The 25784-nt window shown below is 41.5% G+C and overlaps 2 protein-coding genes across 3 annotated transcripts in view; one reads left to right on the forward strand and one right to left on the reverse strand.

Moving 5' to 3' along the window:
• Positions 1-451: 451 nt before the first annotated feature.
• On the forward strand, positions 452-20891 carry mgst3a (microsomal glutathione S-transferase 3a). Of its 2 annotated transcripts, none has more exons than XM_080195888.1 (6): positions 452-553; positions 10342-10471; positions 12839-12912; positions 16122-16179; positions 18674-18746; positions 20627-20891. In XM_080195888.1, exons 2-6 carry the CDS (start codon positions 10352-10354, stop codon positions 20743-20745), a joined length of 444 nt encoding a protein of 147 aa, XP_080052014.1. In that variant the 5' UTR covers positions 452-553; positions 10342-10351; the 3' UTR covers positions 20746-20891. The 2 variants fall into 2 exon arrangements, with proteins under 2 accessions (XP_080052014.1, XP_080052015.1); XM_080195889.1 differs by lacking the exon at positions 452-553 and adding an exon at positions 1306-1423.
• An 895-nt stretch (positions 20892-21786) lies between these two features.
• Positions 21787-25784, reverse strand: part of LOC145347916 (4-trimethylaminobutyraldehyde dehydrogenase-like) — a 43589-nt gene continuing 39591 nt past the window's right edge. Inside the window, exons 9-11 of the mRNA XM_080195890.1 lie at positions 23827-23968; positions 22208-22320; positions 21787-22119 (exon numbers count right to left, since the gene is read on the reverse strand). Of these exons, the coding sequence (XP_080052016.1) occupies positions 22025-22119; positions 22208-22320; positions 23827-23968 (350 nt within the window). The 3' untranslated portion in view covers positions 21787-22024. The remainder of the gene's footprint in view (positions 22120-22207; positions 22321-23826; positions 23969-25784) is intronic.

Consider the following 25784-nt stretch of genomic DNA (forward strand, 5'->3'; position numbering starts at 1 on the left):
GGATTCTGTGACTGTAACACTAATTCTGCATCTTCTTTCCTTTTCTGTGAACAGTATGCTTTGCCTTTATAGCATACAAACAATACTTTTCACTGTATACCAATACATGTGACATTAATAAATCAAATCAAAAACATTCTGGGTCCCTATGACTTTTCTTCAGACAGCTCTGGGTGCTGAATTTTTTTTGACGTTTTATTTCAGATTTCCCGCAGCTGCAGTATTTTGCTTGTATTAGAGTGGTGGCCAAACTATATCTGAACTCACCCACTTGTGTAACTTCAAAATAAATCGGATGCTGGAATCTGAAACAAAAACAGAAAAATGCTGGAAAATCAGTCAGACAGCATCTATCAGAATTGCTGAGATTTTCCAGCACTTTTCTGCTCTTGTTGCACGCTGATGTGTTCCACCCTTCCTCGATCTGCAATCCACCTTTTCCAAACCACCCTCCACAGTCTGGCTATAAACGCTTAGCTCCTCTGCACTGTTTCATGCGAGTGTGAAGTCGGCGAAGGAGAAAGAGGGCGGGGGGGGCAAGCTGCAGCGTTTGGTATGTCTATTTATTTTTATTTTGGGGGACTGGGGGGGGGGTGTACTAGCAGCAACTCGAGAGTAAGCTTTATTATTACAGATTGACATTGTTTTTCCGAATGAAGGGGTGAAGCTGCAAGGAATTAACTAACTTCCTGGTATGTATGAGCCTCCCCAGCCTTCAGTGGTTGATAGGTCTCATTCAGTTTTATTAAGAAAAATGTCACTCACTCGCCACCCAGATTAAACCCAAGGGTAAAGACTTTAACTGGGGCTTGTATTATTCGCAAGCAATCGATTCCTGGTTCTGTTTTCCTTCGGATTTACATCGCTGAATCTACAGTTCAACCCAACTGGTTTATTTATGCTGGGATATGTCTTACCCCCAGTCCAACGCCGGCATCTCCACATCATTATTTATGCTGTGCAGCATCCTCCCAAAGCATTTTTATTTAACCCCATCAGCATAACCTGTTGGCCAACCTATTAGACATGTTTGAGGGTGTATTTAGCAGGGTGAATGGGATGTGGAATGGCAGAGGATATTTTGACCTTCAGAAGACCTTCTTCAATGAAGGGGCGCGCACGATCAGGATTTGTGAGATAATGTGTGTTAACACGGGTTGAGGACTGGCTGTGTTTCGTGCACGAAACACAATGGGAATAAACACATCCAGTAAGCCAAAGTTATGTTAACCTCTATTGTAATTGGGGATGGAGTATACGAGAAAATATAGCTGTCTGCAATTCCACAAGTGTGCAAGTCTGTTCAAAGGCTGCATGCCCTGGGAGAGGATGTGCTACAGAAGTTCACTGGATTGATTTTTCTGTCTTGTTGCGAGAGACAGTAAAATGGGCCAAGATTCTCCAGAAATTGGAAGCATGTGAGGTAATCTATTTACAAAATTGAGGGAGGGAGGTGGAGAAATTTCCTGAAGAATTGGGGATGTTTGCAATTCGACCTATTGAGTCTGCACTGACCCTTTGACAGAGCATCTTACCCAACCCCATTTCTGCACCCCCCACTCCCACCCTCACCACCCTGCACGTTTACCATGCTAATCCCCTTGCCTTCACATCTTTGGACTGTGGGAGGAAACCAGAGCACTTGAAGGAAACCCACACAGACACTGGGGCAATGTGCAAATTCCACACAGTCATCCAAGGCTGGAAATGAACCTGAGTTCCTGGCATTGAGCCACCACACCGCCCAATATGGATGTTTCATTATCAAGGATTGAAATCAATCAATTTTGAACGTTTAAGAGAATCGAGAGCTATGGGAATCGGATGAAGAAAGATGCTTTAATGTTCAGCCTTGATCTTGTTGAATTGAATGTCAGAGCAGACTTAACGAGCTATCTGGTCTATTTCCTATCCCTGTTTCTCTGTTTGTTTTATTCACTTGTGTGCTTGTCTAGTTTCCTCCTAAATTGCTTGTATGCTATTTGTCTCAACTGCTGCATGTGGTAGAGTTCCACATCTTTGAGGAGGTTTCTCCTGAATTGCCTTTTGCATTTATTAATGACTTCTTGGCTTGCATTTATGACTCCTACGTGTGGAATCATCTTTATTTCTGATGCCTTCATTGTACAGCCCCAGGTTTTTGAGGTTTACTTGGAGACCTTCAACCCAATCTTCCCATATGGGTAACATGGACAGATCCCCTGGCTTGTTCAGGAATGCTCACTCAACCCTTTTTGTACAAAGTGAACATTTGGCTTGATAAGACAATCTGAGTTACTCAGTCACTGATAGTGTCTGTACTTTGCACTGTTGCCTAGCTTCTTTAGTAGTTTGTTGCATGGTTTGCAACTTTTTTTGGATTCTTTTTAAAAATTGAATTCTTGGAAGCTGGCGGAAATAGTGGTTTTATTTAGCTAATTGAAATGGGAGGATTGGTAACTGACAGTATAACTTCCATTCCCTGGAAATTGAGGTTTAAATTTGATTGAAACATTCCTGGCGCATTCTCTACCTGAGCACCTCTCCTTTAACATCCACATCTACCCTTTTAAAGTTTATTTATTAGTCACAAGTAGTCTTGCATTAACACCGCAATGAAGCTACTGTGAAAATATCCCCATTTCCCATCTCGAGTTTCTGCCCAAAATAGTCTCAGCCTCTGCAGTGAGGGAGTCTACATCCTCTGATTGCAAAGTTGTCCTATCCTCTGATCTTGCTACCCTCTCTAAACTACTCCTTCCATACTACCTCTCTCAACCTTGCTATTTTATGTGGCCCACACTCCCATGTCTTTCACCACTGGTGAGATCATTGCTGAACAGATCCTCATATTTCTCACCATCTGCAAACCCAGCTTTTAATCCCACTTGTTGCTGTTTGCCATTGGAAAGATATCTGCTCTTCTTTTCCACCTGACTATTTTCAAGCTCTACTACTTGTAGCCTGTATGCTTTACTGTACGTGGTGTAACTGTTCTTGTTAAAGACTGTAAAGCTACAAAGACTTTTTAAGAGAAGCCATTCTGTAATCAACCTCCCAACAAGAGATTACTTACTGTTAACTCTGGAGTTCTTCCTATTGTCTCCATTCTCATCCCTGTTGAGACAGCTAGCCTCTTTCATTTCTAGGATGGGGGCATTGGCTGGGCCAGCCTTTTATTACCCATCACTAATAAGTTGCCTCTTGAACCACCGCAGTCCCTGAGGTGTAGGTACCTCGGCAGTGCTGTTAGGGAGGAAATTGCACAAATATGCACTCCCTCCTCCACCACCACAGTGGTGCCAGTAATGTATACCATCTACAAGATGTACTGCAAGAACACACCAAAATTTCTTTAGACAGCACCTTCCAAATCTATGACCACTATCATATGAAAGAACAAGGGCAGCAGATACACAAGAACACCACCTGGAAGTTCCCCTTCAAGTTACTCACCATCCTGACTTGGAAACATGTCACCATTTTTTCACTCACTGGGTCAAAATTGTGGTAGAAATGCGGGTCAAGTGAGCTGCTTTGTCCTGGATGGTGCCTTCAGTGTTGTTACTCATCCAGGCAACTGGACAGTATTCCATTACACTCCTGACATGTGCACAGTAGATGATGGGCAGGCTCTGAGGAGTTAGAAGGTGAGTTACTTGCCATAGGATTCCAAGCTTTTGACCTGCTTTGGTGGCCATATTATTTATATAGTTGGTTCAGTTCAGTTTCTGGTCAATGGTAACACCAGGATATTGATAGTGTGGGCTTCAATTATGGTAATGCCTTTGAATGTTAAGGGGTGATGGTTATGTTCTGTCGTGGTGGAGATGGTGTTGTCTGGTGTTTTATGTGGTGCAGATATTATTCATCAGCCCAAGACTAGAAATTGTCCAGGTTTTGCTTTTATAAATGGGCATGGACTGCTTCATTATCTGAGGAGTCATAAATGGTGCTGAATGAAAGTTGTGTAATTATCGATGAACAGTCCCACTTCTGACCTTGTGATGGAAGGAAGGTCATTGATGAAGCAGTTGAAGACAGTTGGGCCTAGGACACTACCCTAAGGAACTCCTGCAGAGGTGTCCAGGAGCTGAGGTAATTGACCTCCAACCACCACAACCATGGTATATCTATAGACACTTGGGCTTGTGGGTACAGTGGGTCTGGTGTCTGTGAATGAATGTAGGACAGAGACTGATTGGACCCTTTTGGTTGGCAATGACTCCAGGCAGCCAGCATTGGTTACTGCTGAAATTTCTGTCAGACACAGGTGACAAAGTGTCACTGCTGCCTCACAGCGCCAGGGACCCAGGTTTAATTTTGGCCCTGGGAGACTGTCTGTTTGGAGTGGAGCTAGATCTCTTTTGTTCCGTAACTCTCCCCAGCACCCTACCATTAACTGAGTAAGTCCTGCCCTGGTTCAGTCTACCAAAATGCATTACCTCGCATTTGTCTAAATTAAACTCCATCTGCCATTTGACATAAGAACATAAGAACATAAGAAATAGGAGCAGGAGTAGGCCATCTAGCCCTTCGAGCCTGCCCCGCCATTCAATAAGATCATGGCTGATCTGTCGTGGCTCAGTTCCACTTTCCCGCCCTCTCCCCATAACCCTTAATCCCCTCTTTTATCAAGAACCCATCAACCCGCTTCTTAAAAATATTTAGCGAGGCAGCCTCCACCACCTCAACGGGCAGAGAATTCCAGAGATTCACCACCCTTTGAGTGAAGAAGTTCCTCCTCAACTCCGTTCTAAACCGCCTCCCCTTTATCTTGAGGCTGTGCCCCCTAGTCCTACTGTCTTTTTTGAGCGGGAAGAGTCTCTCCACCTCTATCCTATCCATCCCATTCATCATCTTATACGTCTCAATGAGATCTCCCCTCATTCTTCTAAACTCTAATGAGTACAAGCCTAGTTTATTCAGCCTCTCCTCATAGCTCAACCCCCTCAACTCCGGTATCAGCCTAGTAAACCTCCTCTGCACTCCCTCCAGGGCCAAAATATCCTTGCGCAGGTGCGGCGCCATTTGATCAAGATTCTGCTGCAATTGAAGATAACCTTCCACACTGTCCATCATGCCACCAATCTTGATGTCATCTGCAAACTTATTAACCATGCCCCCTATATTCTCATCCATGTGTTCAATGCTTTCCCAGATGAGCCGTCTTCATTTTGGTCATCCACAAGGCAGGGATACTCATGAGTCAGAGTTGATCAGAGTTAGATCGGAGTTGAGGAGGAACTTCTTCACTCAAAGGGTGGTGAATCTCTGGAATTCTCTGCCCGTTGAAGTAGTGGAGGCTACCTCGCTAAATATATTTAAGTCACGGGTAGATAGGTTTTTGATAGACAAGGGAATTAAGGGTTATGGGAAGAAAGCGGGAAAGTGGAACTGATCCACTTCAGATCAGCCATGATCTTATTGAATGGCGGGGCAGGCTTGAAGGGCTGGATGGCCTACTCCTCTTATTTCTTATGTTCTTATGTTCTTATGTCTGCACATTCTCCCCATGTCTGCATGGGTTTCCTCTGGGTACCCTAGTTTCCTCCCACAGTCCAAAGATGTGTAGGTTAAGTGGATTGGTCACGCTAAATTGCCCCTTAGTTTCAGGGGAATTATCACGGTAAATACGTGGGGTTTCAGGGATACGGTCTGAGTGGTATTGGTATAAGTTCGATGAGCTGAATGGACGCCTTCTGCACTGTAGGTATATTGTGACATGTCATTTGGATTGAAATGACCCTCCCTAACAACAAGGAGGTCATGTCTCTGCTGCTTTTCCTGTCTCCATCTGACCCTTGCTGTGACATCTGAATGCGGCACATCCAGGTACAACTTTGGCTATGTGCCCATCAGCATTGCAGCTGGTGGGAGTTCTGTTGTTTGTAGCATAATACAATGCTGAAACCAGGACAGTGAGAGCTTGGTTCCCAGGATCCTGTTTGTCATTCTTTTCAGTCCTCCTTTCAGTGTCTTGCACAGTTCACTTTGCTAAACCGTTAAGAGGCAGGATGAAAAAGAGCAGTGCGCACATGGTGTATTCCATTTCTCTGCAAAAACTCCTAGAACAAGTCAGTTGTCAATGTTGTGTCCCTAACAGAAAAGAGAATCTGGTAATTCATGAGTGGTTTAAAAACTTGGTGCAACTTCTGCATTGTAATGGGAGCTCATGATGTGTGCTGCCAGTCACTTGGTATGCATGTCCACAGTATAACCCATGGAAGGGCCCTGCAAACATAGAAGATGGGAGCAAGGGGAGGCAATTTGACTCTTCGAGCCTGTTCCACCATTCATTGTGATCATGGCTGATTGTCCAACTCAGTAGCCTAATCCTGCTTTCTCCTGAGTATCTTTGCTCCCAGTCACCCCAAAGTGCTATATCTAGCCACCTCTTGAATACATTCATTTCAAAGTCTGGGTCAGGAATGTCAGGCCACTCCCATGGATGTAATGGTGCTGGTGGCATCATCTTTTGGTTGCTCTGACATACAAAATAGGACTATTCCTTGTTCTCCAAGTCCTGATCCACGTTGGGCCACTAGATATGTGACCTTGCTAAACTTTTCACCTGGGAGACACTCAGGTGAGCCTTATAGATGTCATCCTAAGAGCTGTGACTAACCAGCAGGTGGGATGACCATTCTGGACTGCTACCCTCCCTCTCCCACCCTGCCAAGGATGCAGCCATCCTACACACTGGTTGAGCTTTGCATCTCAGTTCATATCTTAAAACAGGAGGCTAACCCTACAAAGGAATCCTCACCTGGGACGGGACAGGGTCCCAGTCTGTCCTTTGTGAGGCAATAATGTTTTGACGGGTATGTCTGGGAAAGGGAGATGGCTCAGTGTTTGCATTGTCCTTCCCTGCCCTGTACACTGTTGTTCTGACAACGTGAGAGCCAAATATTGTATTCTCTCGGGCCATGGGAGGCCTGTGCATAAAGAATTAATGACCCTAATTGATTCAAATGTCTAGACCTTCCTTATCCTGTCTCGGCTGTTGTCAGTGTAGGCGATGCAAATCCAATGGGTTTTTCTAACCTGTCCTCCATCAGATGAGCGTACTACCTTGAGGTGTCCCATGTCAGAAGAGCTCCATGTCCTGATCAAAGTGAACCAGCTGATTGTAGCAGTACTTTCAGATCCTTGCAAGTTTTCTTTTGTGCTGGCCTCCACTTTTATTGAGTCGCTTTGTGAAGCAGTATATAAAGTGGCACCAACACCATAATAATTAACTGAGCCCAGAAATGACCCGAGCTTGGCCCACTCTGGGGTTGGGAGATTCCTTGATAAGCTCTGACTTTGACCCCCATGGGGCATTGACCCAGATATTCTACACACTGCCTAGGAGATGCACTTGCTATGCTTCAGGTGCGGCCCTGCCTTGGAAAATCTCCACCTCCTGATCCAGATGGTTGAGGTGCTCCATCATTCAAGTAAACTGCCATGTGGTAAATCCCTTGCAACACATTGTCCTTTGAAATATCCACCCTGATTTGAGTTATCCTCTAGCCAAGTCTACCAGCAACAGGTCTTTGTTAATCAAGTTTTTGAAAGCATCTTACCTCCTGCAAGGGGACAGTGAGTAAACAGCTAGCTTGGAGACCTGATTGAGTTTGTAATCTCTGCATCTGCGCACAGTAACATAACTGGTGCTGCCCAGCACGAAAATTGAATGGGCTCAATGGTTCCTAGCCTCAGTAGCCATCACGTTGCCTTTATGGAGTAGGGCACTGTCCTGGGCTTGGAAAAAGTGAGGAGTGGCCCAAAGGTCCATTTGCAACTTGACTGTTGTAGTGCCCTGCATGTGCTTAGTTCATCTTTGAAAACCTCAATGACATCCTCTCTCCTGTGTGCTTTCTCTTCCCAGTTCAACAGGATTTTCCTGAGCTTGTCACACCCTGGTAGACTAGGCCTTTTACCACCAGGAACCATCACCTGTGTGTGTGCTTTCTCTTTCCAGTTCAATAGAATTTTGCTGAACTAGTCACACCTTAGTAGACTAAGCCCTTTCCCTTTTTACCACTAGGAGTCATGCTGTTGCTTCTTGGCTATTGTATGCAATGTCCACCTTTTGAAGCCCCCAATTAATGGTTATGGTCTCTCTGGTCTACATCCGTAGTTTGACCCCTGCCTGAGTGAGGGAGGAAATCTGCTCAGAGCTCCAAGATTCCATTGCCTAATTGTTACTGAACAGCAGAGACTCCCATGTCCATTTCCACTGCCCACCACAGTTTCATAAGCTCTACACATGCCTCACTCACGTTGAACAAGTTACAGGAGCATTCCTCTTCCTGCTCTGTGCTTTCCAGGTGATGTGCTTCTTTGAACTTGAATTTCTCTGCCCACCCTTTTGATTTGAACATCCCTTGTTGCAATTGTAACAGGTGGTGTCTGTGAGTTTTCCAATTATTCGGTGTGTCTTCTCTCTCATCTCACACACACACACACACACACACACACACACACACACACACACACACACACACACACACACACTCTTCCAATGCTTTTGCCCTTTTGTTTGCTGCCTCTTTTCTCACCCATCTTCTACACTGCTAGCAGCTATTTCCATTCACTGAGAAATTCCCATGGCTTCTCCCAGCAGGCAATGTTGCGCACATTTGTGCCCCAGAATAACCTGTCACAGAGCATGTATTCTAATATTGCCCCAAACTCTCAAGAAGTCTTGGGATTGCGGTGATTTTGAATGAGTGCAACTAAATCCACAAATGAAATGTCCCTTTTTGTTTCTATGGTGTTATGAAATTCCTCATTAGCTTGTTAAGTTTTACCCCATGGACTCAGGAGAAATGAGGGCTTTTAAGCCTCTTCCATTTGCCAGGAAAGTGACCCAATGTTCCACACGTTTCCAGTCCATGTTCACAAACTCTGTCAGTCAGCGATCACCATGTCAGTTTGTTGAACTGCTCCGCACATGGCAAACCAAAAATTGAAGCTTTTCACAATCTGCACTTGCTGATAACATCAGCATACATGTTCAATGGGAAATACACATTTATATATGGGCCATGAGTAAACTGCCATAGAATATATAATATCTAGTGAAATGTGTGGCTCAAGTTCCTACCCCTGACATGGGGCCACGCTATAAGATGTTGCAGTTGGAATAACTCTTGAATTGATAGTTAACAAATCACGTCAGTCTGTAGGCAAATATTGGTTTACTGATCTTGTCAAAGCAATTGTTTTCTCTTTGCCTTCCCCTCCCATGTCAAATGAGGCCATCCACCCTATATTACAAATGTGATGCTTGTTTGCACTCTTAGTCATTCATGGGACATGAGCATCACTGGCTGGCCAGCATTTTGTTGCCCGTCCCTAGTTGCCTGAGGGCAGTCAAGTCAACTACATTGCTGTGGCTCTGGAGTCACATGTAGGCCAGACCAGGTAAGGACAGCAGATTTCCTTCCCTGAAGGACATTAGTGAACCAGATGTTTTTTCCCCAACAATCATTTCATGGTCGTCAGTGGATTCTTAATGCCAGATGTATTTCATTTAAATTCAAATTTCACTATCTGCTGTGGCAGGATTTGAACCCAGGTCCTCAGAACATGAGCCAAGTTTCTGGATTAATACTCTAGCGATACTTCCACCAGAGCATTACCTCCTTGTCTCTCTTAATTTGTGATCTATCTTCCCTCATGTCCTCCAGTTTACTGTCACACAATCTTGCAAGCGTACTTTGGTTTTATTATTGAAAGGAAAAACTAATTTGTATTGATGCTTTTCACAATCACTGGACTTTACTTTGTTGGCTATAAAGCACTACTTTTAGAATAGAATCCCTACAGTGCTGAAACAGACCATTCAGCTCATCGAGTCTGCACTGACAACAATCCGACCTAGGCCCTATCCCCATAACCCCACAAATTTACCTGACTAATCCCTCTAACCTACGCATCCTGGGACAGTAAGAGACAACTTAGCATGGCCAATGCACCTAACCCACACAGACATGGGGAGAACGTGCAAACTCCACACACAGTCACCCAAGCTGGGAATTGAACCCAGACCTCTGATGCTGTAAGGTAGCAATGCTAACCATTGTGCCAACATGCCACTCACAAGCCATTAAGGTGGGAAATGTGGCAACCAATTTGAATACAGCAAGGTGCCACAAATGAGTGAAGAGATGCTGATTTCTGAGAGCATGTTGTAGTATCCTGGCCATGTTACCCAATGGGGGTTATTGACAAAAATGAGATGTTGTGCTCAGAAGGGATGGGGACATAATGAGCAGGAGAATAAAGCTGTGCCTGTTGGTAATGAAAAAAAATGCTCTTTTTAAATGTTTTATCACTGGAACAAAATGACTTTTTTTCTTTTTTTAGGGTTTGAAAGATGGTGGGGGTACTGTCAAAAGAGTATGGGGCTGTGGTGTTGACTGGCACAGCCAGCATTCTCATGGTCACTTACCTTGCTCATAAAGTTTCAGCAGCACGCAAGAAGTACAAAGTGGAGGTGAGTTTGTAAACAATGAGTATGATTAGCAGTTGCCATGGATAACTCCAGCTTAAGTTGCTTAACTAGTTAGATTTGTTGTTCGTTCCAGCATGCCTTTTGGGTGTAGTGGGTCCAGTGTAAATGTGGTGGTGTGTACTTTGTGCTTAGGCAAAGCCTTGTAGGTATGGTGGTCTGTACTTTGTGCTTGGGCAAAGAGGAAATGGGTTGAAGGCTGTCTTGTACAGTACATTCATGTCATTTTGCATTAAACAATTTTCTTATTCTTGTATGTTCACTATCTTACAACTGCCTCCTGAATTGTCGTAGCTAATGCCTGTGACCAATTTAGTTACTGATTAGTTCAAGTGTAGGTCACCAATGTGAATAAGTATTATGATACGGGAGATTTACAACACTTGGCAAATTTTGCTTGATTGTTTGTCAATTTGCACATCAATTATGCCATTTCATATTTGACCTTTGACTTGTGTTCTATAATGTCATAGAAACTAGAAGCCGAAGACTTCCGTTCAGCCTTCAAGACTGCTCCACTATTCATTTTGATCATGGCTGATCATCAAATTCAATATCCTGATCCTTTTAGCCCCAAGAGCTATATCTAATTTCTTCTTGAAATCATGCAATGTTTGGGCCACCAGGATTACATTTAATCAGTTGACAACTGTAGCTACTGTTTGAATTGGGCATGCACGATTTGGAGTTTGTTGACTCCCCGAAAGCCTTTGTTTCTTGTGCTGCTAGTTCCTTCTAGTTCCTCACCACCTTAGGAATCTAGCTTAAGGTCCTTTCTATCAATCCAATGTCATTTGACTCACTTTTTCTTAAATGGCACCAATGAAATTTAAGTGGGATGTGCATGGAGTTAATGTATGGGTGGTCCAAGGCCACACTGTCCACCAAGGCCTTTGTGTGACACTGGCCTCACATAGCCCAAGGTGGGAATCAAGTTAAAACAGAACTAAGTGTCTCTCGTATTGATCACTGAGCTGCTCTGTTTGTTCCTTCCTCATATTTAATTAAAACCTCGCTATGCTTTCCTATTATTTCCACAGCAACACTGGATTCAGTTTTTGTATTTGGACAGTGATGATTTCTCAACTGTGTGCAGCACATAATCACAAACTGTGTCATATAATTAGTCCCTCAGAGGATTTCAAACACCTCTCTGCTTTGCTTGATTTGTAGCTTATGAGGCTTAATGGAAAGGAATAAGATGTAGACTTAGTTTTTTACTGCTAACAAAATGGGACAGCACACCTACAAGGTTTGTGCCTCTCCTATCAAGCATGGTTTCTCTCATGGAATTCAGTCCCAAAATTTGCAGGCAACCCTGAGTATCTCAGTGATCATCTTTCATGCTGAATGAAGAGCATTATTGCCCATCCTACCTGCAATCTAATGCATTTTCCAGTCGTTAGTCACGAGATACCAATCTCGTGGTGTGTCCTTGAGTGTCTCTAGCTCAGGAATGCTATTGTGCTGGATTATTTTATCAACTTCCAAACACGTCATCCACATAAGGCAGGTTGTGCTTTAAAGATAGTCAGATTCCAAGGAATAATGTAACTTTGTAAACCCCAGGGAATGATTACTCCTATGAGTGCCTAGAATTGCAGATTTTAAATTGGGACGGTTGCATGTTGTCATCTAGTGGACAGGTTCACAAACTGAGTCAAATAAGGAGCTGGACTCTTGGCTGCAGAGAGTGGTGTCTGTGCTGTTGTTTTGCATCAACTGATATGTTTTTGGCTAGGAAGTTTTCTTCAAAATTTGGAATTTAAAGCAAGGATCCTTGCTATCATTTTTCGGAACTATGGAGAAGGGATTAGAGCTGAGCATTTGGTGCATTTTTATTTCCGTTAAGTGTGCAAGTTAATTTTAGGAGCGAGGAAAACTTTGAGTACCACTGGGTTACTGGTGATATGTGAATTGAGAAGTGAAGCTTTTGAGGCAGGATGTTGTGTTATAAAAGTTGGGCAAAATGAGGTGCTTCACTTGGAAGAGGTCAGAGATCGAAAGTTTGTCACGACATAACTGAGCAGCAGACTGGTCTTATATTTAACAAAAAAACAATGGTGCTTTCATCATTTGATTCCATCGTCCAGATTTAATGCATGTGCTTTTTTTTTGTGCAGATACATTAGGGGCCAGATTATCAAGTGACAGTAAATGATCGTCTTTCCTGTGTTGGCTTGTTACATTCAGTCCATGTTTAGTTACTATAATTCCAGTGAAATTTCAACTTAAATCTACTCAGTGCATTCACTGTGGGTCATGCTAGCTGCAGTTTGGATTTGTGTGCATCTTGTCCAAATACCAGTGTAACAAGATTGTTTCTAACAAATGTACATTTCTTTATAAAAGTACCCTGTGATGTACAGCGATGACCCTGAGACAGGACACATGTTCAACTGTATCCAGCGGGCTCACCAAAATACGTAAGTGTCGCTGAAAATACACTAAGTTGCATGTGCTCAGTAACTTTTGTAATTATGTACTATGATTTTTCATATTCTAGAAAGACGGTTAATAAACTTAATTCCAGTTGAAGGTCAAATCTTAGCAAGAACTTAATTGGCTTTTTCCCTTTGAAATTTGATTTGCAATCTCTTTTACAAGAACAGTCCATGTGATTGTTAAACAAGCAAGATTTTTGCAGACTATAGCTTCTGTTTTATCAACTGGTGAAAAGACTGAGGGTATTGTTGTGGATTAACTGAAGTCTCGAGCATGTTATAAGTGGGACTTCATCACTGAAGGCATTGGGATTGGTGAGGGTTCAGTTGGCTAGCAGTTTTTGGACTTGGGAGGGAGACTGCAATCTTCATCATTGACCACAGAGCAGAAATCTCCACTTGGTGATCAAACGGATTATATGTTGATGTTGTATCTTACATGAACAGACTAATTGAGCTGGTAAAAAGACCTCAGGGTCTTGGTAGTACCCTTTGGCATGGTACTTGATATCATACCACCATGTGAATTGTGTGTGTATGTATATACGTTTTGTATAGTACCACATTGAGCTGATAAGCTGCAAAATTTGGCAATGGGATGAAAGGGCCAGTAGCAGCATGGATACAAAATTGTCAAAGGGACAGAAACCTTGGTTTGGTTGGTTTTGAGACTGAAGTGAATTATAGTGGTAATCATTGTCTAAGTTCAGTTCTAGGCCCACAGCTTTTGATGCACGTTAGATTTGGAGGTACAGGGTACAATTTTGAACTTTCACGTGATTCAAAACTTTGGAAGTGGAATAAGTGAAGATGGCATTAGTATTCAAAAGGACGTTATCGGTGATAGTGGAATTGGCTGACACTTCTTCATCTGCTAGGGTGATCTGTTGAAAAGGATCACAGAATCCCTACAGTGCAGAAGGAGGCCATTCGGCCCATCGAGTCTGCACTGACAACAATCCCACCCAGGCCCTATCCCCGCAACCACATATATTTACCCTACTAATCCCCCTGACACTAAGGGGCAATTTAGTATGGCCAATGCACCTAACCTGCACATCTTTGGACTGTGGGAGGAAACCCACGCAGACAGTGACCCAAGTCAGGAATCGAACTTGGGTCCCTGGCGCTGTGAGGAAGCAGTGCTAACCACTGTGCCACCATGCTGTTCCCAGAAGTTGCGAGAATTGGGCCGTAAGCGGGAGCAAAGTCTAGATCTCAATCTGCCTTTCCTACTTCCTCTAAGCTGAACACACTCAAGCTGCCTCCCCCACTCTCTCTCTCTCTGTCTCCAGGACTTCCATGGCTGAACCCACAGAGAGTTATTGTGTTGTTCTCCTAAAGAGTCTGAAAGTATCTTTTTTAAAAACAGGTACATGAACACAGCCCAGGCTGAAGTGTTTATCCCATTTAAGGCACCAAACTTTAGGAAGGATATGATGACAGTAGAGAGAGGTTTTAAGCAGAGTTCCTCCAAGGATCAGGAATTGCAGTTACTTTTAAGACACTTTCAGGTAGTGTAGGGCAAGAGGAGATGAAAAGGGTTTAGATTGAGTAAATGAAGAGAAACTGTTGCTAATGGCTAAAATGTCAGTAACGAGAGAGCTGGGATTTAAGATGATTGACACAAAAGGAAAAACTTTTTATGAAATGAATAGTTAAGATTTTTGAGAAGGGTTGGGGGATATTGATTCAGTCATAATCTTAAAGAGAATTGGACAATATTCTTAATTGGAAAAATCAGATATAAGGAGATTCAATGGCTGAATGGTCATAAGCAATTATGACCAAGTAGGCCATTCGGCCTATCAAGCCTGCTTTGCTATATGCTATAATCATGGCTGATTTGGCCTTGCTTCACTTCATGTTAGGGACCAGATCAGAAACTCCCAAGGTATATTGTGAAGTTAGACTAGACTCTAACTATTTTTGATTTTGGCATTAGTGTGAGGACGAGATATTTCACTCCAGGTGATTCTTCCACCCCACTAGGAAGCTTTTATTATAACATAACTTTTACCATTTGAACTACTTGCATGACAAAATACAATTCTTAACCGCTAGTTCTTAGTTCCAATTTAAGCAATATTCCTCAAACATAAAGTCTTCTTCATAATCACTTGGCAGACAGGCTTACGTGATGGTATGTGCTAGTCCTCAAACCTCCAGAACATCTCTGGAGAGAGATGCCTATTTTCAAACTCAGTTTTGAGTGAGAGAAAAGATCTCCTTGCAGCCGCAAGCAGAAAACTGCTTGCTTGTCTCTAGTGTATCCCTGCCCGTTAATACATGATTCAGCCTAATCAAACCCAAGGGACAACCCAAAAAACAAAACTGCATTAGCTCAGGTTAAAACAAACACCCCAATATCTAAGATTAGTTACTCTTCTACAATCTGTCTTAAAGGTACTGTATCAGTACACCTACCTGTCCCCCATAATCCTAAGCCAACTCAGTCTTGAATGACGCATGGCTTTGTGGGGGAAAAAAAATTCCAAAGACTAACAACCCTAAATTCCTCCTCCTGACCATCTTGAAATGAGACTACTTATTCTTAAACTGTGCCTCTTCATTTCAGATTGTGTTGTATTATTCCAATGATTATGGTTTCAAGGGAATGGAGGAGAGCACCTTTATGGTGCAAATGATTTAAGAAAAAAAACACTAAAATCTATTGAAATGAGAGACCCTTAATGACAGGAGTAGAAGAAAGCTTAACACGAATGACATTGTTGCATGTTATTGTAACAAGAACATTGCACTATTTATTTTAGTAGGGTCAAATGTCCATTCGTTTATTCTCTTGCCTGTTTGGAATTGTGGACTGTACACTACCTTCCCCTCCCCACCCCCCGCTTCCTAAATTAAGCTGGAGAATTTGACAGACAAAATGTTTTTCGTGCCTTTTTGCTTGGATGGATTTCAGTTCTCGCAACTAGCCCACCATCCTTGAACTCAACTGAACGTAATTTTTTTTTTCATTGTCTTCAAGCACTATCGGTGGCCTCCCTTGAACATAACTGGTCCCTAAGCTCCATTGTTCAGTTGACCATTGAAGTTGGTTAGCTGCCAAGTTCATCTCCATCCAGTTTCTACCCTTTTTGTTACTGTGAGCTGTATCATTTTTAAAACACAATGTGCTTAATTAGAAATTAATGACATTTTCTCCCTTTTCTTGTTATGTGCTTTAGACTGGAAACACACCCACCATTCCTCTTCCTTTTAGCAGTTGGTGGAATCCAGCACCCAGTAAGTAACGTTCAACTTCCATTTTGCCAGATTTTGTAAAACATTTAACTAATGGAGTTGTCTTAATTGTACTCATCAGAATAAAAGGTTTTGAATCGTTGCTCTTGTTAAAAGAGACAGCACAATAAAACACCATCCACTCTGCCCATGTGTTTGAACCCTGAACTGTGAAGGGCTTCCAATGGAACAGAATGGTTATTTTATATCCATTTTGTAACCGGTGATTCCTAGTTGGTACAAAAATTGCTCCTAGCTCAGCATTCTGCCTATTAAGAACTGGATTGGTGGCTATAATTTTCATCCCATCACTGCTGATTTGGTACCCAAAGTAAAATGTCATAACTTTGACATTACATCTCTGGTTGAAGTGTTTCAACTACCAGCTAGACTGATCATAAATCCATTATTTCACCTGAAGATTCATTTTTCCAATCCAAAATAAATTGGTGCCATGAGAATATTGTCCTCCTGTTAACTCCACAAGGAGCACCTTTTTTTTGTTTAAACCCAATCAAAGTACGCTGTCTGTCATGTTATGATTTCTTTCAAATGACTTGGTGGCCTTGTGCTGAGACGGGGATGACATGTGGAAGAACCTTCGATTTTCATTAACAAACCCCTTACTTTAAATGAGCATCAAAATCTCTGCATTTTGTTTTTAAGAATCCAGATTTTGATGTGGTCGGTCTGTAATATAGAACTTTTGTCAATAGATTCAAGGAGTTTTTCCAAGCGTCTTACAATGTTTTGTGATACGGATAATTGTTTGCATCTTTGTATCCATTGGGAAAAGACTCTCGCTTCAGGGCTGGAAATTCATTTTCCAATCTTTCTTCACAGCTTGATTGTGGCTACGGATCAATCACCTGGTTCTTGTCTGAATAGCTTCCAGTATTTGTCTCATCTCCAGTGTGACAACATTGACTTGACTAGGGCATTACAGCATTTGATTAGTTTTGTTTTTAATGTTGCTCTACAGTTCAGTGAAAAAGTTCATTCCTTGTTTTTTCAGCCGTGTTCTTAATTATTTTGACACAAATCGCCCATTTCTGTCACTATTGGCCCACTTCCTTTGAAGTACTGGAGCAATTCCTCTGATTCAACTGTTGTTAGTTTAATATTACCCAAATTCCAATAATTTGCAAAGTTTCTCATGCCATCTATGGAATTTTTGTAGTGTATAAAATGGTGTCATTTCAAAATAACTCAGTAGCACTCATTTTGATACAACAGATACATTTTTCTTTAATATACTATTCCTTTCATTTCTCAATGATTTTTAAAAACTTGTCTGCTATTTTTAAAATCTGAATAGTTCAGTAACTTATTTCAGTCTCCTGAGGAAGTCCCTCGGAATTGCAAATGACTTCTTTCCACTCAGTTCAGTGAGTTTGGAGATGACTGCATCCAGTGCCCAACCTGTAGACCCTACCACAAATCCTGGGTAGATTGAGTTATAAGGAGATGTGTGCACTCCATCTTGAATTGTAGTCTCTGTTCAATGCATTCCCAGAGTAAGTGGGGATTTTTGACTTTAAGGATGTGCTGAGAGAGTCCCTAAAACATTTCCATTGTCTTGGGAGTTTCCTGCTGTGACTGAGTGCCGAGTAGGATAATTGTTTCAAGAGTCTGCTATGATAAATGATATGACCTGCTTGATGGAGTATGATTAGCTTTGATTCTGGATATGACAGCTTGGAAGATGTTGTCAGATCACCTTTCTTATGATTGGATTGGGGGGAATTTTGCGAAAGCAGTACTGGTGGTTTTTCTCCAGTACTTTGAGTTGAGTTGCTTGTTGAATGTCACAAGTCTCCAAAAGTAGCACTCAAACTGAGAAGCAAGACATGTTGACTGAGAAAATGGGTTTCCACTAAATAGTTGGGAAACTCCAAACTTAAAAATAGGTATTTAAGCCCTTGAGAAATCAAACCCAAGACTAAGGTTATGGTTTACTGGGCAGCAATGATTGCTCACTCAGGGTTGTGAATCTGTGGAATTCCCTGCCCAATGAAGCTATCTCATTGAATGTTTTTAAGGCAAGGATAGATAAATTTTTGAACAATAAAGGAATGAAGGGTTATGGTGAGCAGGCAGGTAAGTGGAGCTGAGTCCTCAAAAAGATCAGCCATGATCTCATTGAATGGTAGAGCAGGCACGAGGGGCCAGATGGCTACTCCTGCTCCTAGTTATATTATGTTCACCGTCAGTACAGCCCAGTTTACTTAAACACAAACCAATTTTCATACAGCAAGATCTTGCAAAAAGCGAATGTATTGCCTGCTTTTGGCTGAGAAAGGAATATCAGTTAAGACACGCAGAGAACTCTCTGCCATGAGATCTCCTCAATCTGCTTCAGCAGTCAGTACGTCAAGGTTAATACTTGGGCAATGCAGTACACTCTTTTATACTGTGCTGAATGGTAATCTTAAATGTATCCTCTTGTCAAATGTACTAAGCTAACTGGACCATACCATTTTGTTTTTATTTTAAGCGACTGGTGAGTGTACTTGGAGGAATTTGGATAATTGGAAGAATTGTTTATGCACATGGTTATTACACAGGAGGTAAGTGCATCAATCTAAACCCTTTTAAAAATAAAACAAACTTTGTTTACGTCATTCCAATGTAAAATTTTACTTCAAATCCTTGAGCTAAGTTGACAACTTGTGTTTTTAGTTTGAACCCACGTGGTACAATTATTAAACGTCAATGGTCATAATTAGGATGGTGGTTTTAAAATAGAATCTCACAGTGGAATTAACTAATATTTAGCATAACTTGGGCAAAATGACTGAAGTAGTAATTTCCAACTGTTAACAGGGTCTCAATTGCTTACAAATCAACATCTTGTTTCTGTTGAAATTATATCAGTGGACATTTTTAAACATATTTACATGTGCACCTTTTTAGAATAAAAGTATTCTCATCAGAATACATGCAGTCAGTGGATTTCATCCTCAAGATAGAAACCAAATTTATTTCACTGACCATTCAGTTTACTTTCAGCTTTTATAACATTCTTAGCAAAAAATGCTACTGCACTACCTCAGCATATAACTGTTTCCTGGCAACAATCACTCATTCTTTGTAACTTGGCTCGATTCTTTTTGCTAGCTGAAGTGACACATTCGGCATACTTCGGAATTGCAATTAAATGCAAAAAATATTCATGTTTTGGTCCTTGAATAATTCATCTATCATTTTTAAATATTACTTAGATATTGAAATTTTAACCTTCATTGGGTGGTTAGTCAGGTGAAATGTTAAGTTTAAATAACCTGCTCTAGATTGAATTATGGCTAGTTGGGTTTTCAGGCCTTGGGTAACTTGGAGCTGAAGGGAGGCAAAGATGATTCTGGGGAAAAGGGAAGTTGCCTTCCTCCACCACCTGTGGGCCAGGAGAAGTACAACCCATTTTCATCATACAAAGACTCCTGGAGTTGAGGGATTACATCGTCTCCTGTGCCCACCCTTCCCCCCTCAACAACCCAATAGCCTCCATTTGTATTGTGCTCTGCAGTACTCCCAGCACAACCGATTAATTGACTGATTTGGAGAGGGGGAAGAAAGATGTGTGCTTAGGGTTTCCATTTCAGTGTCAAACTCTATGGGCCTTGCATAATTGACCCCTGATCTCACTTTAATCAGAACAAACTCAAAGTGGAATACAGTCTATTTCCTTCATAAACTTAGGAGTGATCTGTTTGAGGCATATGTCACAAGGGTAGAAGTCTAGCTTGGTAACTAAGGTGTTTGATATTGGAAATGTTGATGTGGACCAATTACACCAAAGCTTCCATTACCTATCGTAGTTTGAGTTCAGAGTTGGATGAACACTAATATAAATTGAGCCTGAGGGTCTTGCATTCAATTGTACAGATGCTTTTCCTTAAAAGGGTTGTATGAATGTTGAGCTTTTGTCCTGCACTTGTGTTCAACTCAGATCATTTGCCAGTCTTGTGCCCAATTTCCCAACACATTCAGGTGGACTGTAAACATATCTTTCTGCACCTGCAGGGGACATTTACCTCAAAAGGGCTCTTCAAGCATTAGCTGGTTGGTGTTGAACATCTTGTTGCATTTCAGAATATTTACCAGAGTATTCCAACGAGATGTGTTATACTTAATCAAAGGTTGTGCCCTTTCAGGATGCTCCTTAAAATCTGTTACTTAGACATGACATGAAATTACAGGCTGGGTCTGTTGGTTAGTAAAGGCACTATGTAAATTCCAGCTTCAGTTGACTTTAAAAAAAAAGCACATTCAGCAACTTTGACAACTTGAAGCTTTACTAATCTGAAGAATAGCTGTAGTTTTTAGTTTGCTTAATAGTGAACTGCTTTAACATTGTCAGTGAACTTGTGTTGATGAGCATTAAGGAAAAGTAACTTGGACTTATTTAAATGTCTTAGTTTAATATTTCATTCTTGTGTCCCCTCTTTAGACCCTCGTAATAGAGTATATGGCGGATTTAGTTCACTGGCTCTCCTGGCACTCATGGGAACTGCAGCATCATTTGGATTTCACCAACTGGGATGGCACGGAAGTTGCTGCAAAGGTTAATTTATTAAATTGACAAATGTATACTTGATTAGCAGAATAATATAGCAGCAACAACTTTATCTCTAATAGCAGTCATCTGCTTCTGCAGTTTGTACATTGAACCTTTTTGTAAAATGAGAATAAAGTTCTTGCATGTGATAATTGTGTTTTGTGTTTTAAGTGTTCAGAGCTGAGTACTAATCGATTATTTGAATGTTATTTTTCCTAAACCCCTTTTTTTGAATTGAGCATCTTCTGCAGGAAAATCACCCAGTTCTCATTTGGGTGATTTGAATTTTTACCCTTTGTTATATTGTGTGTAAATATAAGCATTTTTGCAGTTAGAACACCATATCTAGCCTTTTATATAAAGGAAACTACACTATTCTTAACTGACTCCCACAGGTTACTTTGATGTAGTCACTTGAAAGTGGGCATGCAATTCAGTGTTAAGTTGAAAGAAAATTCAGTTATTGGAAGGGTAGTAATGTTACAAAATGCATTCATGATAGTGAACGATATATTCCCATTTCACAATGAGGAAAAACTTCCGATGCCTAGTTTAAAAAGCAACATCTGAAAGTGGTTAATCTTGAGTTTACCAAGAACTGAATCATGTCCCTGGGGTGCATGGATTTGATTCTGGCCTCGCACCAGGGGAACCTGGGTTTGATTCTGGCCTTCAGACTGTATTTTCCCAGTGTCTGCATGGGTTTCCTCACTCTTATAGGTGTACAGGTGAGGTGGACTGGCCATGGTAAAAGAACAGAATCGGTGCAGAGTTGACAGGCTGGCCTCTTTCTACACTATAGGAATTCAATGTTTTAGTAAAAAAAAAACTTTTTTACAAGTTCTGTTGTTCCTCACTGCACATTCATTGCCATGTCACACATGAATTTTACTGCATCAACGTTATCTAAACAATGGAGAGTACAGCTATAGGGATTCTCTAAACAAACTGATGTGATAAGGAAGTTCACCAGTATGGTTAAATATGCACTGATCCAAAAATGTTTGTCAAGGACTGTTTGTCTATGCCTAAGAATAAGTTACTGATTGATGTTTTTTAAACATGCCTTTTCTTTTATTAAGCAAAATCCAGTTGAACATGGAGAGAAAACATCACTTAACAACTGTGTAGCAGTTTGGTGACCAAGGCTTCACTAATTGCAGATTCAGAATGAATACAGTTTGGGAATTTAAGAAAAAAGAGCTTTCACTCCTTATTGTAATAAACTGCTACAAACTAACCTTAAAATTACAGATTTGAATTCAAGCAAACAGATAAGATTGTTGCAGCTTAGAAAGGACTTTCTGGATCTCCCATTTCTACATAAACACTTTTTAGCTGTGAGTAATATTCAATGGTCGCTATTCCGTTCTCTTTTCCAAATCCTGCAACAAGAGTTGGGAATCATTTTCAATTAAATTAAACTTTTCTGGAAAACTTGAGATTTTATTAAAAACAAAATTTAATAGCTACCTGACATCTTGTATCCTCCAAACGGGATCTCAACAGGGGAGACATTGTAGTTGTTTATAAAACATGTCCCTACTTCGAGAGCCGCTGCCATCCGATGAGCTCGTGTCAGATCTCTGAAAAACACACATTACCTGCTGCAAAATAAACTCCTACACAAACTTCACCACTTCTGGCCAATTTTATAAAAACATTTCTCAAATAAGCTCTTTACAATTGTTCATTAAGAAGGTTGTTTCTTTTCCCTTTCTCTCCCCCCACCCCCTTTGAATAATGGGATTGGTAAATAGTGGCATCTTTGTTGTGCAGTTTACTTCGAGCATCAATGTTTGTTGGTTAAAACAGCAGCATTTTAAGTGAGCACCCTAAGATATCCCTAAACTGTCTGTGCAGGTAAGGTGTCTAAAATTGGGCAAATGGGGGAACTGTGTGCTCCATATTAGGCCAAAAAAAAAACCTATCAAGGGTTTTTTTTCCAGTGGCTTGATTTGATATTTAAACATGGCAATACAGTTCAGATCATAAAATCCCTTCAGTGCAGGAGGCCATTCAACCCATCGAGCTGCACTGCCAATTTCACCCAAGCCCTATCCTCGTTTTTAAATTGCTATAAGGGTACAAGGTAGATTCTGAGTTTGTGTCCCTATTCACACATGTAAATTGAAAAGTGCAAGCACAGCACTAAATAATTATACATAGTGAATTTGTTGATCCACAAATATAAAATCTTAGTTATTCAAACTGGACTATATAAACTATCTCTCATTCAATCACACTGATAATCATAGCATAGGTTGCACGGAATGTAGAGGGTAAAGCTATGTCCAATCCTACTCCTCCCTCCTGCAGTCACAGCACAAATTAAACATTCGCCTGAATGCAGTTTACCTACCGTGCCTCAGCCAAGTGATTATAGAAGAAACACCAGGCATGATTTGCCCAGGGTATTAAGCGAACAGTTCAAATTGACTGATTCCATTTCTGAATTTCATTGAGCTAATATGATATGCAATGAAAGTTGACTTCTGTAACAAAATGCTGTAATCAGGGGTTTAATACAAGACATTTACATATTATTAAATTTAAAGAATAAAAATACTGTACAGCAAAGCTGGGCAGAATACTTCATGTAAAGTGGCCTCAAAAAACGAAGTGGTCCAAAAGTACAGAGCAAAATAAGTGTGCCTCCATCAAGCAGTGACAGAACCATATGTTATGTTCCTGGAATTAATACGTAACAGGTGGAAGAGCACTTTAAGCATCAGTATTAATTTTCTGGACCCCTCCTCTCCTGAAGGCATCACCTCTTTCCTGGGATAACTGCACATGCCCCAAACAACTCTGGTAATTTGTCTGAATTGTTCACTGTGCAATTCTAGACATGAGTGTTGGAAGCTATTGCAACTGTCTTAAGAGTCTGGTCTGACCTTCTCATCAGTGTGCATCACATGAAGCAAAGACTGTAATTTCCAGCTAATTTTCCCCTTCCTACCCCAGGGCCATGGGTCTGTAACACTCTCACTGATAATTGCAGCCAACTCGGTCCACATTACAGAAAGAGCTACAGCCAGTACTTATTAAATTAACAGTTTAATTTGAGAGAAATATGAGGTGCATAGTACCTGGTGAATACTCCACCTGCCAAACCAAGACTGGTGCTATTTGCTCTCTCGATGACCTCGTCCTCAGTATCGAATGCAAGCACTGACATAACAGGTCCAAATATCTCCTCTTTAACGCAGGTCATCTCATCCTTGCAATTCCCTGCACACACACATAATTACTTATAGATGCTACAGATTCAAAGCCAGCATGTAGCAAGAAACGAAGCATCTAACTCCACCAATGTTCAAGCACTGACCCTCAGCATTGGGTACAATTCTCTGACTCAGAGCAAGATCAGATGTCCTCAGCCTGAACACTGGGCCACATATGGGAGTGTTCACATGGGCCTCGTTTCCTGAAAGGTCCCTTTCACCTAACTGCGCTCCCTGAGGGACCGGTCCGCGATCAAGCTCTTATAATCTACGTGTGGGAATCAGTGCACAGATAATTCATTACAAAGCACTTCAAAGTGTTAACGCACTGCGTTGGGCAGAAACATGACTCAATCCTATTTCACGTGAGAACGTTACTACTTTGCACCCTTTCATTGACATTGTGGCATTGGGATTTTTAATTAAAGCCATTAATTTTTTTCTTGTCCTTTAGTCTGCAAGTCTGTAATTTTGTTTGGAGGCCTCTGTGACTAATTTTTATTACCTGATTTATGGAAAAAAACCAACAGACTTGCATTTCTTTCAGGACATCTCAAACCACTTTACAGTCGGTCGAGTAGTTTTGAAACACAATCACTGTTGTCATTTAGGAAATGATATGGAGATGCTGCCGTTGGACTGGAGTAAACACATTTAGAAAACACAGCAGCTAATCCATGCACATCAAGGTTCCACAAACCTCAATGTGATCACGACCAGATTAATCTTCCTTTTAGTCGAGGGCTAGATATTGGCCAGATATCGGGATGTACTCCCCTGTTCTTCAAAACAGTGCTCAGAGTCTGATCCAAAAATCAGCGCCTCAGATAGCCCAGTGCAGTACTGAGGCAGTGCTTCTATCAGACTAGGTTTCTCTGTGTAGTGAGACTTGAACACTAAATGTTTATCCAATGATGGGAGGGTAGGTGCATGGTTCAAATGGCAGCCAGCCTGCTTATTAATAACATTGAATTGATATCAATTCATTTAATTAGATTTCATTTATTCCCCACATAATACATGCGAGAACAATGCAGACCCACCATCGGGAGTGGGTGACATCCATCTAGCCCCTCGAGCCTGCCCCGCCATTCAATAAGATCATGGCTGATCTGAAGTAGCTCAGTTCCACTTTCCCGCTTTCTCCCCATAACCCTTAATTCCCTTGCCTACCAAAAACCTATCTACCCGTGTCTTAAATATATTTAGCGAGGTAGCCTCCACCACTTCAACAGGCAGAGAATTCCAGAGATTCACCACCCTTTGAGTGAAGAAGTTCCTCCTCAACTCTGTTCTAAACTGTCCCCCTCTTAACTTGAGGCTGTGTCCTCTAGTCCTGCTGTCCTTTCTGAGCGGGAAGAATCTCTCTACCTCTACCCTATCCATCCCCTTAACGTGCTCGTGATCTCAGGAATCGGAATCATGCATTATACCCCAATGACTCGGTGGGAAAACAATAGTTACTCCAGCCTAAATTGTTCTACATCACACAAAGTTGGAGACAATAGTATACTGCTTTTTGTAATGAGCATTAATAAATATTATTGGGAAACAGGCCAACAGCAACTCTAATATTCTAAATAATAAAGTCTGAAAAGGGAAGAGCAGCCGAGGTGCGACACGGTAGCACAGTGGTTAGCACTGCTGCCTCACAGTGCCAGGGACCCAGGATCAATTCCTGGCTTGGGTCACTGTGTGTGTGGAGTTTACATGTTCTCCCCATGTCTGCATGGGTTTCCTCCAGGTGCTCCTGTTTCCTCCCACAGTCCAAAGATGTGTGGATTAGGCAGATTGGCCAAGTTGCCCCTTAGTGTCAGGGGGAC

Source organism: Carcharhinus amblyrhynchos, chromosome 9 (genome assembly GCF_965287045.1).
Source record: "Carcharhinus amblyrhynchos chromosome 9, sCarAmb.v2.hapA, whole genome shotgun sequence".
Lineage (NCBI taxonomy): Eukaryota > Metazoa > Chordata > Chondrichthyes > Carcharhiniformes > Carcharhinidae > Carcharhinus > Carcharhinus amblyrhynchos.